The 13,459-nt window shown below is 42.4% G+C and overlaps 1 protein-coding gene across 1 annotated transcript in view; it reads left to right on the forward strand.

Annotated features, from left to right (window-relative positions):
* LOC145342331 (mitogen-activated protein kinase kinase kinase kinase 4) overlaps window positions 1–13,459 on the forward strand; it is a 281,028-nt gene that overhangs the window by 143,935 nt on the left and 123,634 nt on the right. The window contains exons 10-11 of the mRNA XM_080187822.1: window positions 6,338–6,513; window positions 10,247–10,319. Coding sequence (XP_080043948.1) covers window positions 6,338–6,513; window positions 10,247–10,319 — 249 coding nt within the window. The remainder of the gene's footprint in view (window positions 1–6,337; window positions 6,514–10,246; window positions 10,320–13,459) is intronic.

Below are 13,459 nucleotides of genomic sequence, written 5' to 3' on the forward strand. Positions count from 1 at the left end.
GGGGTTGAGAAACTTACCAGCCAAGATTGAATGGCACAGCAGACTTGAAAGGCTGAATGGCTTAATTCTGCTCCGGAATCTTGTGGTCTTATCACTTTCTGGCAGAGGATCTTACTCAGGCCCTATTACCGTAACCCCATGTATTTACCCCGTTAATATCCCCAACCTACACATCTTGGGACACGAAGGGACAATTTACCATGGACAATGCACCTAACTTGCATATCTTAGGAGTGTGGGAGGAAACTGGAGCACCCGGAGGAAACCCACACAGACACAGGGCCAACATGCAAACGCCAGACAGACAGTCACCCGAGGCCGGAATTGAACCCAGGCCCCTGTGAGGCAGCAATGTGCCAGCATATCACCTCTATCATGTTCAGATTACTGTTTGCAGGATTTCATTTTTGCCTAAATCAGCAGTTGTTTTATTGGTTGCAAAGTGCTTGAAGGCACCTTGAGGTTTTGAATGGTGTGATATAAATGCAAATATTTTTTTCTTTCCTGGGTTAGCCAGTGGGGCATGCAGTTTTGGGGGTTGGCTAAGTCACACTTCTGTTTTTATTTCTCTGTGAGTCTGTTCCATTTTTACTGTAATCAGCAACTGCTGTAAAGATGTAGAGGTGCATCGAGGCCATACTTTCTCTTCTGAAAATGTAATTCAAGTACAGCGATTTTCAGGGAGATAGTTTGCCTTGGGGAATTCTTTCTGCCTGAGTCTCTTTTTTAATGATTTCTTTTAATTACTGTTGCTTTTTTCATGGTTATGAATAATAAACTTTAGAGCCAGACTAATCTAATTTTAGAAGTTTAAGATGATGTACAGATTTATTGTATTAATTAAGTGGTGCTGGGCATTTAAGGATTGCCCTTTTCTCGTGACTTTTATAAGATAGCTAAATTAAGTCATGGGTTTAAATGTGATTTAGATTGAGATTTATACTTGTATTTTCAAATTCAGTAGGCAAGATAATCTCTGACGAAAAACAGCCTTTTCTGATAACATGGCTTATTAATAAAACCTGCAAACATGTGTCAGTAAATTTATCATTCAAATGTTTGAAGAGTTTATAAAAAATGCTACTTGCCCTCACTTTAATAGAGATACTGAGCTACAACTTTTAAATCAATGCCTCAATTAAAATAGCAGAGAGAGGAATTTGACACGAATGTTTGTCCAATAACCGTGTTCAAGATAATTTCTGTACAGAGACTGGAACATTGGGGAGAGGAGTGGGGCCTGCAGATCTTAAAGCCTATTCCATGAGATCATGGCTGATAGTATCAACTCAACTTACCCACCTTAGCTCCATGTCCCATAAAGGTGGCACAGTTGCAGAGTGGTTAGCACTGCTGCCTCAGTGATTCCTGGCTCGGGTCACTGTCTGTGCTGAGTCTGCACGGTCCCCCTGTCAAGCAATCCCTCGATTTTAAAGCTCCCAGTCTTGTTTTCAAATCTCCCCCCAAAAGTCTCATCCTGCCAGATCTCTGTAATCTCTTCCAGCCCTACAATTCTCCAAGATAGCTGCGATCCCCTAACACTGGCCTCTCGAGCAACCTCATTTTTAGTAATTGGACCATTGGCAGTTGTACCTTCGGTTACCTAGGCCCCAAGATCTGAAATTCTCTCCTTAAAACTCTCTGAATCTTTATTTTGAGCACTTGGGGATAAAGGGATCAGATGATACGGGGGGAAGGCAGAACCAGGATATTATATTTCGATGATCAGAACTGTTAAATCTGTCAAAGAACTGTCAAATCAACCAGCTCAAGCCATGATCAAAATGAATGGTGGAGCAGACTTAAAGGAACAAATAGCCTATTCCTGCTTCTAATTTCTATGTTACTCATTTTCTTCCTTAAAACCACTCTTTAAAATCTACCTGTTTGACCACACCCTTGGCCATCTGACTACATATCGCTTTATGTGGCATGGTGTCTAATTTTCATAGAATCACAGATAAATCACAGAATCCCTACAAGTGCAGAAGGTGGCCATTCAGCCCATTGAGAACAATCCCACCCAAGTCCTATGCCAGTAACTCCACATATTTACCCACTAATCCCTCTAACCTGCTTATCCCGGGACACTGAGGTACAATTTAGCATGACCAATGCACCTAACCCGCACATCTTTGGACTGTTGGAGGAAACCGGAGCACCCCGAGGAAATCCATGCAGACACGGGGAGAATGTGCAAACTCCACACATACAGTCACCCAAGCAGGGAATTGAACCCGGGTCCCTAGAGCTGTGAGGCAGCAGTGCTAACCACTGTGCCACCCGTAATTTTGCTTTTTGTCATTACTCCGAAGTGCCTTGGTGTATCTTATTATATTAACAGCAAGCTGCAAATACAAATTAGTCTTGTTGCTGTGGTCTTCGAACCTCCTGACTTTTATAGGATTAGCAGTTGAGCACCAACGAGTCAAAAGCTCCGTTCTTATTTGATGTTTGAACCAGACTCCATTTTGAACATTTAGATGGATTTGTTTGTTCGCTTCCTCCACTGAAGTGTCTTACTCTGCCAACCCTTATTTTGCCACAAGAAGCTTGTGAGTGATCCACTCTGTATGGCAGCTAGCCGACACTCTCTGTCAGATCCCACCCAGGCTTACTCCACAAGTTGAATCTAATTTCCCCCCCTTAGTCTAAAGAAATTGTAGACCTATTTAAAGGAAGATCACAATTGCTATAGAATGAGTGTTTACTTTCTGTTTAAAATAAAGCAAAGTTTCATTCCGGATTGATCGATCCTTTCCTTTCTCTGGAAAAATATCTTAAAGTCTATAGCCTTATTTATTGGAGTCACAAGTAGGCTTACATTAACACTGCAATGAAGTTATTGTGAAAATCCCATAGTCACCACACTCCGATGCCTGTTCGGATACACTGAGGGAGAATTTAGCCAATGCATCTAACCAGCATGCCTTTCAGACCGTGGGAGGAAATCGGAGCACCCAGAGGAAGCCCATGCAGACACGGGGAGAACGTGCATACTCTGCACAGAGAGTGACCCAAGCCAGGAATCAAACCTAGGTCCCTGGTGCTGTGAGGTAGCAGTGCTAACCACTGTGCCACCTTGCTGTTCTATGAAACTTTGGGTATATCCAAGTTTTGGGAAAGCTTTGATATTCATATAGTTTTAACAAATGAGAAAGTAAGACTCCAGCCCAAATTGTTTACCCCAATTGAGAGCCTGGTGCATGAACCTAGAAATCCTGACTCCAGCTCCCCAAATTCAGCATACTCCATCTCAGGAGCAGATGTGGAGTCAGAGGTGGGAGTTTGCATGCAAGTGATTTATGGAGGCAGCTGTTCATTTAAATCACTGGTTGTTTCCACTGAAATGTGAATTTAGTCAGCCAGGAGTGTAGAAACTGGAGAGTTCAGATTAAGCCAAGTAATAGCTGGCCTAATCTTGGTAGATTCACCGATCTAGCCAGGTTACAGATTTGAAGAGGTAAAGTAGTCATGGCTCCAGGAAACCTTTGGGTGAGGAAAGGCATCCTTTAAAATAAGTAAGGCGTCCTTTTAGGAAGGTAACCTTTTGGATTGTTAAAAATAAGTATAAATATGCGTAAAATGTGCATAAACTCATTGGAACTGTCAAATCTGCCAGATAACTGTCAAAGATGTTAAACGACTGTAAAACTACTAAAGAACTGTCAAGTTGCCACAGAATTTCCAAATCTGTCAACAAACTGACAAGCTTGCAAAAGAACTGCCAAAGTTGTCAATGGGCTGCCAGTCTGCCAAAGCAATGTAAAAAACTGTCAAAGAGCTATCAGAGCTGCCAAAGAATTGTCAAATCTGTCAAAGAACAGTCAGATCTGTCAAAGAACTGACAAGAACTGTCAAAACTGTCAAGGAGTTGTGAAGCTACCAAAGCAATGTAAACACTGTAAAAGGTATGTCACAGATATCAAAGAGCCATCAAAGGCATCAAAGAGCTATTAAAGAACTGCCAGAGATTCTAAGGAATGGTCAAACTCCCGAAAAAACTGTCCAAGCTGCCAAAGAACTGTCAGAACTGAGAAATAATTCTCAAAAAGACTTCAGAATAGTCGAGCTCCAAAAAAAATGTCAGAGTTGCCAAAGAAATATTGGAGTTACCAAAGAACTGCCAAGGTGCCAAAGAACTGTCAGCGCTCCAAAAGAACTATCAGATCTGTCATAGAATTGACAAGGTTATTGGTGCAGACTCGATGGGCCGAAGGGCCTCTTTCTGCATTGTAGGGTTCTATGATTCTATGATAAGAACCATCAAAGCTGTCAAGGAGCTGTCAAGCTGTGAAGGAAGTGTAGAAGATGTCAAAGAACCATGGAAGCCATCAAAAAGCAGTCAAAGAACTGCCAGACATGAGAGAATTATGAAGTTCCAAAAGAACTGTCCAAGCTGTCAAAGAACAGTCAAAGCTGTCAAAGAAATGTAAAAGAAATAACACAGTTGTTAAAAAACTGTCAATCTGTCATATAATTGTTAGAAGTCAGAGAATTGTCAAGCTGCTAAAGAACTGTCAAATCTGTCAAAGAACTATCAAACTGCAAGTAACTGTCAGTTATAAAGGAAATACCATTGCTGTCAAAGAGCTGTTAGAGTTACCAATGCTACCAAAGTATATCGGCAAGAACTACCAAACTACCAAAAAACTGTCAGAACCAGCCACAGATTTGTAAATCTGTCAAAGAGCAGTGTGATCTGTCAAGTAACTATCCATGTTATCAAAGAACTGACAGATTATTTTGCCCTGGTCTTTAGTTTCCTGAATATCACCTTCTTCATACACTTCACAAGGCCACTCATTATGTAGTTCAAGACATGTTCTCAACAAGTACAACTTGATACATACATGGTCAGTGTGACCTGCCCTTTGTAACTTGCAAGGATATGTCTCAGTGATTGCTGCGTTTTGCCCTAAGGTTAAACTTACTGGTGATACACTTGATAGAATGGAAGGAAACCTCTCGACAGAGCTTGAGTGGATGATGGTTGGGGACTGTGGATGCTATTTTAGGACCTTTCTTGGGTGAGGCTCGTAAAATTCCACCTGAGGCCAACTGAGAATTTTGATCTGTCAGCCACGCCCAACTCGATTCTGGGGTGAGCGTGACAGTAAACTTCCGGCCTGTATGTGTCTGAATGAAAAGGACCCCACCAAACAATTTTCTTCATGCTGGATTAATCCACGCATCACAGAGAGGGAGGTGAAGGCCTAGTGGTACTATCGCTCAACTATTAATCCAGAAACACAGCTAATATTTTGGGTACCCAGGTTCGAATCCCATCACGGCAGATGATGGAATTTGAATTCAATAAAAGATATCTCTGAAATTAAGAATCTACCATGAAACCATTGTCAGAAAAACCAACCTGGTTCACTGATGTCTGTTCAGGAAAGAAATCTGCCGTCCTTACCTGGTCCGGCCTACATGTGATTCCAGAGCCACAGCTTTGCGGTTGACTCTCAATTACCTTCTGACATAGCCTAGGAAGCCACTCAGTTGTATCAACATTTCAAGAAGACAACTCACCAGCCTCTTCTCAAGGGCAACTAGGGATTGGCAATAAATGCTGGCCAACCAGAGTTGCCGGTGTCCCATGAATGAATGAAGAAAAGAGATGTACCAAATTAGTACGATACATTATAGCCTGAGAGGATGGGTTTGTTAAAAGACAAGTGTTAAACAATGGGTATATCCAATGGATAGTATTTTCTGAATCTCTTGAGGATTAATGCATATAGGACCCTTATAAATTTTGCCAGTTTGAATCTGGTTGAGAGATGTCAATGCCAAACCGAGTGAGGTGATCGTTGATCATGATGTGACCTGCTGAATTTTCTACCTGCAAGGTGACAACAGTGGAAGATGTTCTCAACTAAACATCGAGAATTTTTGATGGGGTCAACAGTTCCCCTTAGGTCTTTGATGAAGCAAGTGATGACTGGGACTTGCGGACATCATTCATATACTTGACATAACAATGCCATCAGTGGTTTGCACTGTTGCCTCACAGCGCCAGGGACCCAGGTTCGATTCCCAGCTTAGGACACTGCCTATGTGGGGTTTGCACATTCTCCCCTGTGCCTGCCTAGGTTTCCTTCAGGTGTTCCAGTTTCCACCCACGGTCCAAAGATGTGCGGGTTAGGTTGATTAGTTTTGTGAAATTGACCCTTAGTGTCAGGGGGATTAGTAGGGTAAATACATGGAATTATGGAGATTGGGCTTGGGTGGGGTTGTTGTCAGTGTAGGCTCGATGGGCTGAATGGCTCCATTCTGCATTGTAGGGATTCTATGAGTCTATGATCACTGAACCTCACTTATTTTGTTTTAGGTCGAAGAAGTTCATTAATTTTGTAGAAAATTGCCTGGTGAAGAATCACTTACATCGCAGCACCACTGAAACTCTGCTGAGACATTCGTTCATCCGTGATCAGCAGAATGATCGGCAAGTCCGCATTATGCTGAGGGATCACATAGACAGAACCCGGAAGAAGAAGGGTGAGAAAGGTATCAAACCCCTTATGTTTTTGTACTTGTTGTTTCTGACCACTGTAGTTGTAATTTGCTCGTTTCATCCAGTGCCTGCACATAGAGGAAATGCTGGTACGGTGGTAATGTCACCAAAATAGTAATTTAAAGTTTATTTATTAGTGTCACAAGTAGACTTACGTTAACACTGCAGTGAAGTTACAGGGAAAATCCCTTGTGGTCTCCATTGTGAGGGCCAAAAGAAAATAGTTTTTTCTCCTGCACATTGTCATGTGGTGGTGTGAGTTTTGGAAGCCTTAAATAGGCAGAACTCGTGACAACTGGGTGAAGTTTGCTGAGAGTCACGAGTATTCAAACATTTAAGTGCAAAATGTTTTGATACCTACAAATGTCACAATTAAATACTGTGCTCTAATGTAGATGTGTCTTGAATATAGTGATTCATTGCAGGAATCTATCCTGCAAAGGCAAATTGACCCTTACAAAAGGTGGTCAGACATTACAGTACTTTTCCAATTGTCAAAATTGCCATAATATATAAAAATATAAAAAACAAATTGCCTGTCAACCTCAACGACCATGTTGTGTGCTTTGATTTAAGTTAAAAACTGCTGGTACAAGTTGCAAAGACCCTCTATACCTGCTTGTCTCAATTGATTGATAGACACTCTGGTTTGAAATGGAAAGGGGACATTATTCTGCTCTGTCAGCTTCAGAAATATAGCCGGAACCTTTTGTTATGAAAGATGTAGCCATTGTGAATGCATGGCTGGGTTTCAAAAAGTTATTTGTGATTTTAGTTTAGCAGGTGATCTATTTATCCAGGAATCATAGAGTTTACAGTGCAGAAACAGACCATTTGGCCCATCAAGCCTGTACCGACAACAGGCCCACCCAGGCCCTATTCCCATAAGCCCAAATATTTACCCTGCTAATCCCCCTGGCACTGAGGGGTAATTTATCATGGCCAACCAACTTAACCCACACATTTTTGGACTGTGGGGAGGAAACTGGAGCACATGGAGGAAACCCATGCAGACATGAGGAGAATGTGCAAACTCTGTTTAGATAGTCATCCGAGGTTGGAATTGAACCTGGATGCCTGGCACTGTGAGGCAGCAGCGCTAATCGCTGTTCCACCGTGTTGAATGATGAACACTTAGAAGAGAGTGTAATATGTCTTTAATGTAGTCTCTTGTTTGTTTACCAACCTGATAGGCACATAAAGGATTACTTTTTTACAGTAGATCTTTTTCTGGTATCAATGATAGAATGTTTAAATTCAGGGTTTTATTAGGTTGTTAGAGGGTTTTTTTTTCAATCATTTGAAAATGATTCCCATCATTACTACATGGCCCATAATGAATGTGCCTAGTGGATACTGGGTGAAAGGCAATGTAGGAAAAATGGGGGAAAATTACATGGCATGTTCATGGCATGGGCTGGGTTTTTTTTCTTTATTAATTCACACGATGTGGGTGCTAAGGCAGGCCAGAATTTGTTGTCCATACCTAATTGCCTTTGAACTGACTGACTCAGCCATTTTAGAGAGTAGTTAAGAGTCAACCACATTGCTATGTGTCTCATAGAGACTATACCAGGTAAGGATGGCAGATTTCCTTCCCTAAAGAACATTAGGAAATCAGATGAGTTTTTATGATAATCAGTGGTATTTATTGTGGCCACCATTACTAAGACCAGCTGTATGTTGCAGATTTATCAACTCAATTTAAAATTCTACCAGCTGCCCGTGGTGGGAGTTGAATCCATGTGCCAGAGCATTAGCTTGGGTCTCTGGATTAGTAGTCTAGTGATATTACCACTATGCCAGGTATAGTCTATGATCTGTGTTGAAGGACAATGACCTTGAAGTGGTGGCCCAGTTCTAAAGTTGACATATGTAAGTTTGAATTTATGTTTCTTGTGCTGTAGTTAAAAATTGCCTTGAAATACTACTTTGGATTGACCTTCTGTCTCCCGTTTACTCCCTTATTCACTTGGATAAGGTATGGTCTCAAAGTTGGAAAGCTGAATTTTTTGCAATCTTTCCTGATAACTCAGTCCCCTGTTGCTGAGTTCAGCTGTTTGGCTCTTCTTTGCATTGCATCTTGGGATTGAATGGGGCAGCATGGTGGCACAAAATTTAGCACTGCTGCCTCACAGCCCCAGGGAGCGGGTTCAATTCCGGCTTCGGGTCACTGTCACGCGGAGTCTGCATGCTCTCCCTGTGTGTCCTCCAGGTGCTCCAGTTTCATAGAATCACAGAAACCCTACAGTGCAAAAGGTGGCCATTCGGCCCATCAAGTCTGCACCGATAACAATCCCACCCAGGGCCTATCCCCAAAACTCCACATATTTGCCCTGCTAATCCCTCTAACACACACATCCTGGAACACTAAGGGGTAATTTAGCTTGGCCAGTCAACCTAACCTGCACCTTTTTAGGCTGTGGGAGGAAACGGGAGCACCTGGAGAATACCCATGCAGACACGGGGAGAACATGCAAAATCCACACAGACGGTGATCCAAGCCTGGAATCAAACCCGGATGCTTGGTTTGATTCCAGCTGCACTAACCACTGTGCCACAGCACCACCCACATTCTGAAAGACGTGCTGGTTAGGTGCATTGGCCATGCTAAATTCTCCTTCAGTGTACCCGAATAAGAGTGTGGTGACTGGGGGATTTTCACAGTAACTCCATTGCAGTGTTAATGTAAGCCTACTTGTGACACTAATAAATAAAGAGACTAGCTTGTACTATTTTGTTTAAAACCAGGCAAATTTGCCAAGATACTGACTTGACAGAAGACTGCATCAATGTAGCCTTAAAATCCCCCCAATTTTAATTTAGTTGATTTGGCTACATAGAGTTCTATTTGTGAATAATCGAAGATGTTAAGTGTTGAGTTTGCTAATCCCTCCAAACCTCCTTCAGCCTCACTCCCAGCCATTTTAACACTACTTATAGAATCATAGAGGTTTACAACATGGAAACAGGCCCTTTGGCCCAACTTGTCCGTGACACCCTTATTATTTAAAACCCCTAAGCTAATCCCAGTTGCCCGCATTTGGCCCATATCCCTCTATACCCATTTTAACCATGTAACTGTCTAAATGCTTTTTAAAAGACAAAATTATACCTGCCTGTACTACTACCTCTGGCAGCTCGTTCCAGACACTCACCACCCGGTGTGTGAAAAATTTATCCCTCTAGACCCATTTGTACCTCTCCCTGCTCACCTTAAACCTATGCCCTCTAGTTTTAGACTGCCCTACCTTTGGGAAAAGATATTGACGATCGAGCTGACCTGTGCCCCTCATTATTTTATAGACCTCCATAAGATCATCCCTCAGCCTTCTACGCTCCAGGGAAAAAAGTCCCAGCCTATCCAACCTTTCCTTATAACTCAAAGTTACAAACAAATCTGTGAAGTTTGTTCACAGCCCTTTTCTTGCACTTCTTTGTACAATACTTCACACTTAACATTTGAATTTAATTTACCAGCTGATATTCATTTACATATTTACAATTAGAAATTGCTTTGCCGATCTTAGGCTGCCTTTTCATACTCAGCAGCCTCCCTAATTTGGCATTAAGGTTTGCTTCAAGAAACAAACTCTGTGTAGCGGACGGAGAACACAACTTACTAAAACCTGAACTTAATTAAAAGAAGAATTAGATCCAGTTTGTGATGGAATGATCATAGAGTGACAGATCACCAGCTTCATCATTATCCCTTCTTGTCATTAGATGAAACAGAGTATGAATATAGCGGAAGTGAAGAAGATGAAGATGGACTAAATGAAGAAGAAGGGGAACCAAGGTAATTTATTTACAATGGGTAATTTACACTGGGGAGACAGAGGGCAGGAGTTTCCAGCCACACTTGCCCCAAAACCGGAAAATCCCACCCAGGGTCAATGGACCTTTGAATGGTCTACTTCCCCACCCTCCCCCATCCCCAGCAGCCATGATTTCCATGGTGGGCAGGACAGAAAATTGTCCCCTAACTGTGGACTGAATGACCGTTTTGGGGAACACCTTCACTCAGTCCACAAGCATGACCCTGACCTTCCTGATGCATGTTATTTTAACTCAGCACCTTGCCCTCATGTCCCCATGTCTGTCCTTGGCCCATTGCTATGTTCCCAATGCAAACTGGAGGAACAGCACCTCATCTTCTGATTAGGTATGTTGCAGCCTTCTGGACTTAACATTCTGTTAGTCTTGACCTTTCTTCTCCATCTTGACCTTTTCTCAGTATCCCAAACATTTTTTTGTTCCAATGCAAAAGCTCTCCTTTCCCTTTACCCACTGTCCCATCTGTCACCTGTTCTAAGTACATCTTTGCTGCAATCTCTCCCAGCTCTCACCAATCTACTCTTATACCATATGAACACATCTCTCCCCTTTAGTTCTGTAGAAGGATAGTGCAGACTCAGAACATTAACTCTGTTTTCTTTCTCCACGGATGCTACCAGACCTGCTGTGTTTTCCCAACTTTCTCTTTTTGCTTCCAATTCCAACATCGGTAGTACTTTGCTGTTTTAGTTTAATTATTCATTGGGTTCTTCTGTCAATCACAAATGTACCAATCATACTGCAAGGATTGAAAGAACAATAGCTTGGGTTTTTACTTGCAGCTAAGATCATATACAGACAGTACAAACTAGGTAGCATGTAGATATTTCTGACCTGTCAGACATGAGTCATGGGATGAAACATAGAAACAGAGAAGATAGGAGCAGGAAGAGGCTATTTGGCCCTTTGAGCCTGCTCCACCATTCATCATGATCATGGTTGATCATCCAACTCAATAACCTAATCCTGCCTTCTCCCCATAACCTTTGATCCCATTCACCCCAAGTGCTACATCCAGCCACCTCTTGAATGCATTCAATGTTTTGACATCAACTACTTCCTGTGGTCTTGAATTCCACAGGCTCACCAATCTTTGGATGAAGAAATGTCTCCTCATCTCCATTCTAAATAGTCTACTTCAAATCCTCAGACTGTGCCACTGGTTCTGGACTCCCCCATCACCGGGAACATCCGCTCTGGATTTACCCTGTCTAGCCCTGTTAGAATTTTGTAAGTTTCTATGAGAGCCCCCCTCATTCGTCTGAACCCCAGCGAAAACAATCCTAACCTAGTCAATCTCTCCTCATATGTCAGTCCTGCCATCCCAGAGTCAGTTTGATAAACCTTTGCTGCACTCCCTTGTGAGTAAGAATTTCGTTCCTCAGAAAAGTAGACCAAAACTTTTAGATGTCATATTCTGTCTCATGGTGGACCAGGTGGATGGCAGTTTAAGGTACACTTCCTTAAAGGTACATGCACATCAAATCAAACATTACTGACATATTTATCTGATTCTCTTTTGAAAGCCACCGCTGAATCTCCGCCACCAGCCCTTCAGCCAGTCCATTTTGGAAGGTTACAATTTGGCCTGATATTGCCATGTTTGTAGGGGAGGTGATGCACTGCACTATTGTCACTGAACTGGTCATCCAGAAACCCAGGGTAATGCTCAGGGGATCCAGGTTTGAATCCCATTATGGCAGATGGTGGAATTTGAATTCAATAAAATAATCCAGAATTGAAAGTCTGATGATGATCATGAAATCATTGTCGATTGTCAGAAAAACCCATCTGGTTCACTAATGTCCTTTAGTGAACGAAATCTGCTGCCCTTACCTGGTCTGGCCTACATGTAACTCCAGATCCACAGCAATGTGGCTGACTCCTAATTGGCCTCTGAAAATGGCCCAGTAAGCCACTCAGTAAGGGCAATTAGGGATGGGTAATAAATGCTCATCCAGCCAGCAATGCCCACATCCCATGAACGAATAAAAGAATTTAAAGTTTATTTATTAGTGTCACAAGTAGGCTTACATTGCAATGAAGTTACTGTGAGAATCCCCCAGTTGCCACACTCTGGATTCTGTTCTGGTACATTGAGGGAAAATTTAGCATGGCTAATGCATCTTTTTTGGACTGTGGGAGGAAACCAGAGCACCCTGAGGAAACCCACGCAGACACAGGGACAAAGTGCAAACTCTGCATAGGCGCCTGAAGCTGGGAATCAAATCCAGGTCCCTGGCGCTGTGAGGGAGCAATGCTAACCACTGTGCCACCCTGCCAGTCCGCTGCCCCAAAAAGAAATTTGCTGAGGGCAGATCACCAGAATTCAGTTGAATGTGCTTCTGTTCATTGCTTTAGCTGGTCGTTAGAGGAGAAATATTGTCCAGGAGTTGGTGTGGGGAGGAAGCTGTGCTGCAATTATATTTTTCCACAAAAGTGAAAGCTATTTTTTAAAAACCAAATTGGTTATATGGGGTGTGTTTGAGACTGCTGTGTGGAGTGGAGATAATGTTGTGACTAATTGACTCCAATTAGCCTTCCCAGTAATTTAGGCAATTAGGCCAAGATACTGAAATGATACATTAACAATATGCAATCTTTGCTAGGATAAAAGCAAATTTAGGTTTCAATTTAGGAATATTGGAGTTAGGAGCAGAAGTAAGCCCTTCGAACCTACTCTGCCAGTCAATCAGATCGTGGCTGATCTCTCCCTGGTCTCAAATCCCCGCCTGTTCCCCATATCCCTCTTTCCCTTTCTTTTATTAGAAATATGTCCATCTCCCTCTTGATTCAGACTCCCCCGCGCTATGGGGCAGTGAATTCCACAAATTCACCACCTTCTGCGAGAAGTAGTTCCTCCTCATCTCAGTTTTAAATCTACCACCTCGCAAACTATACCTGTGACCTCTTGTTCTAGATTGTCCCATAAGAGGGGACATTTGGTCTACATTTACTCGATCAATCCCTTTTAAAATTTTATATACCTCGATCAAACCCCTTCTCATCCTGCTAAACTCCACTGAGTGCAAGCCCAAACTGTTAAATCTCTCCTCAACCCCTTCATCCCCAGAATCAATCTGGTGACCCTCCTCTGAACTG

This window comes from Carcharhinus amblyrhynchos, chromosome 4, assembly GCF_965287045.1.
Source record: "Carcharhinus amblyrhynchos chromosome 4, sCarAmb.v2.hapA, whole genome shotgun sequence".
Taxonomy (NCBI): Eukaryota; Metazoa; Chordata; class Chondrichthyes; order Carcharhiniformes; family Carcharhinidae; genus Carcharhinus; species Carcharhinus amblyrhynchos.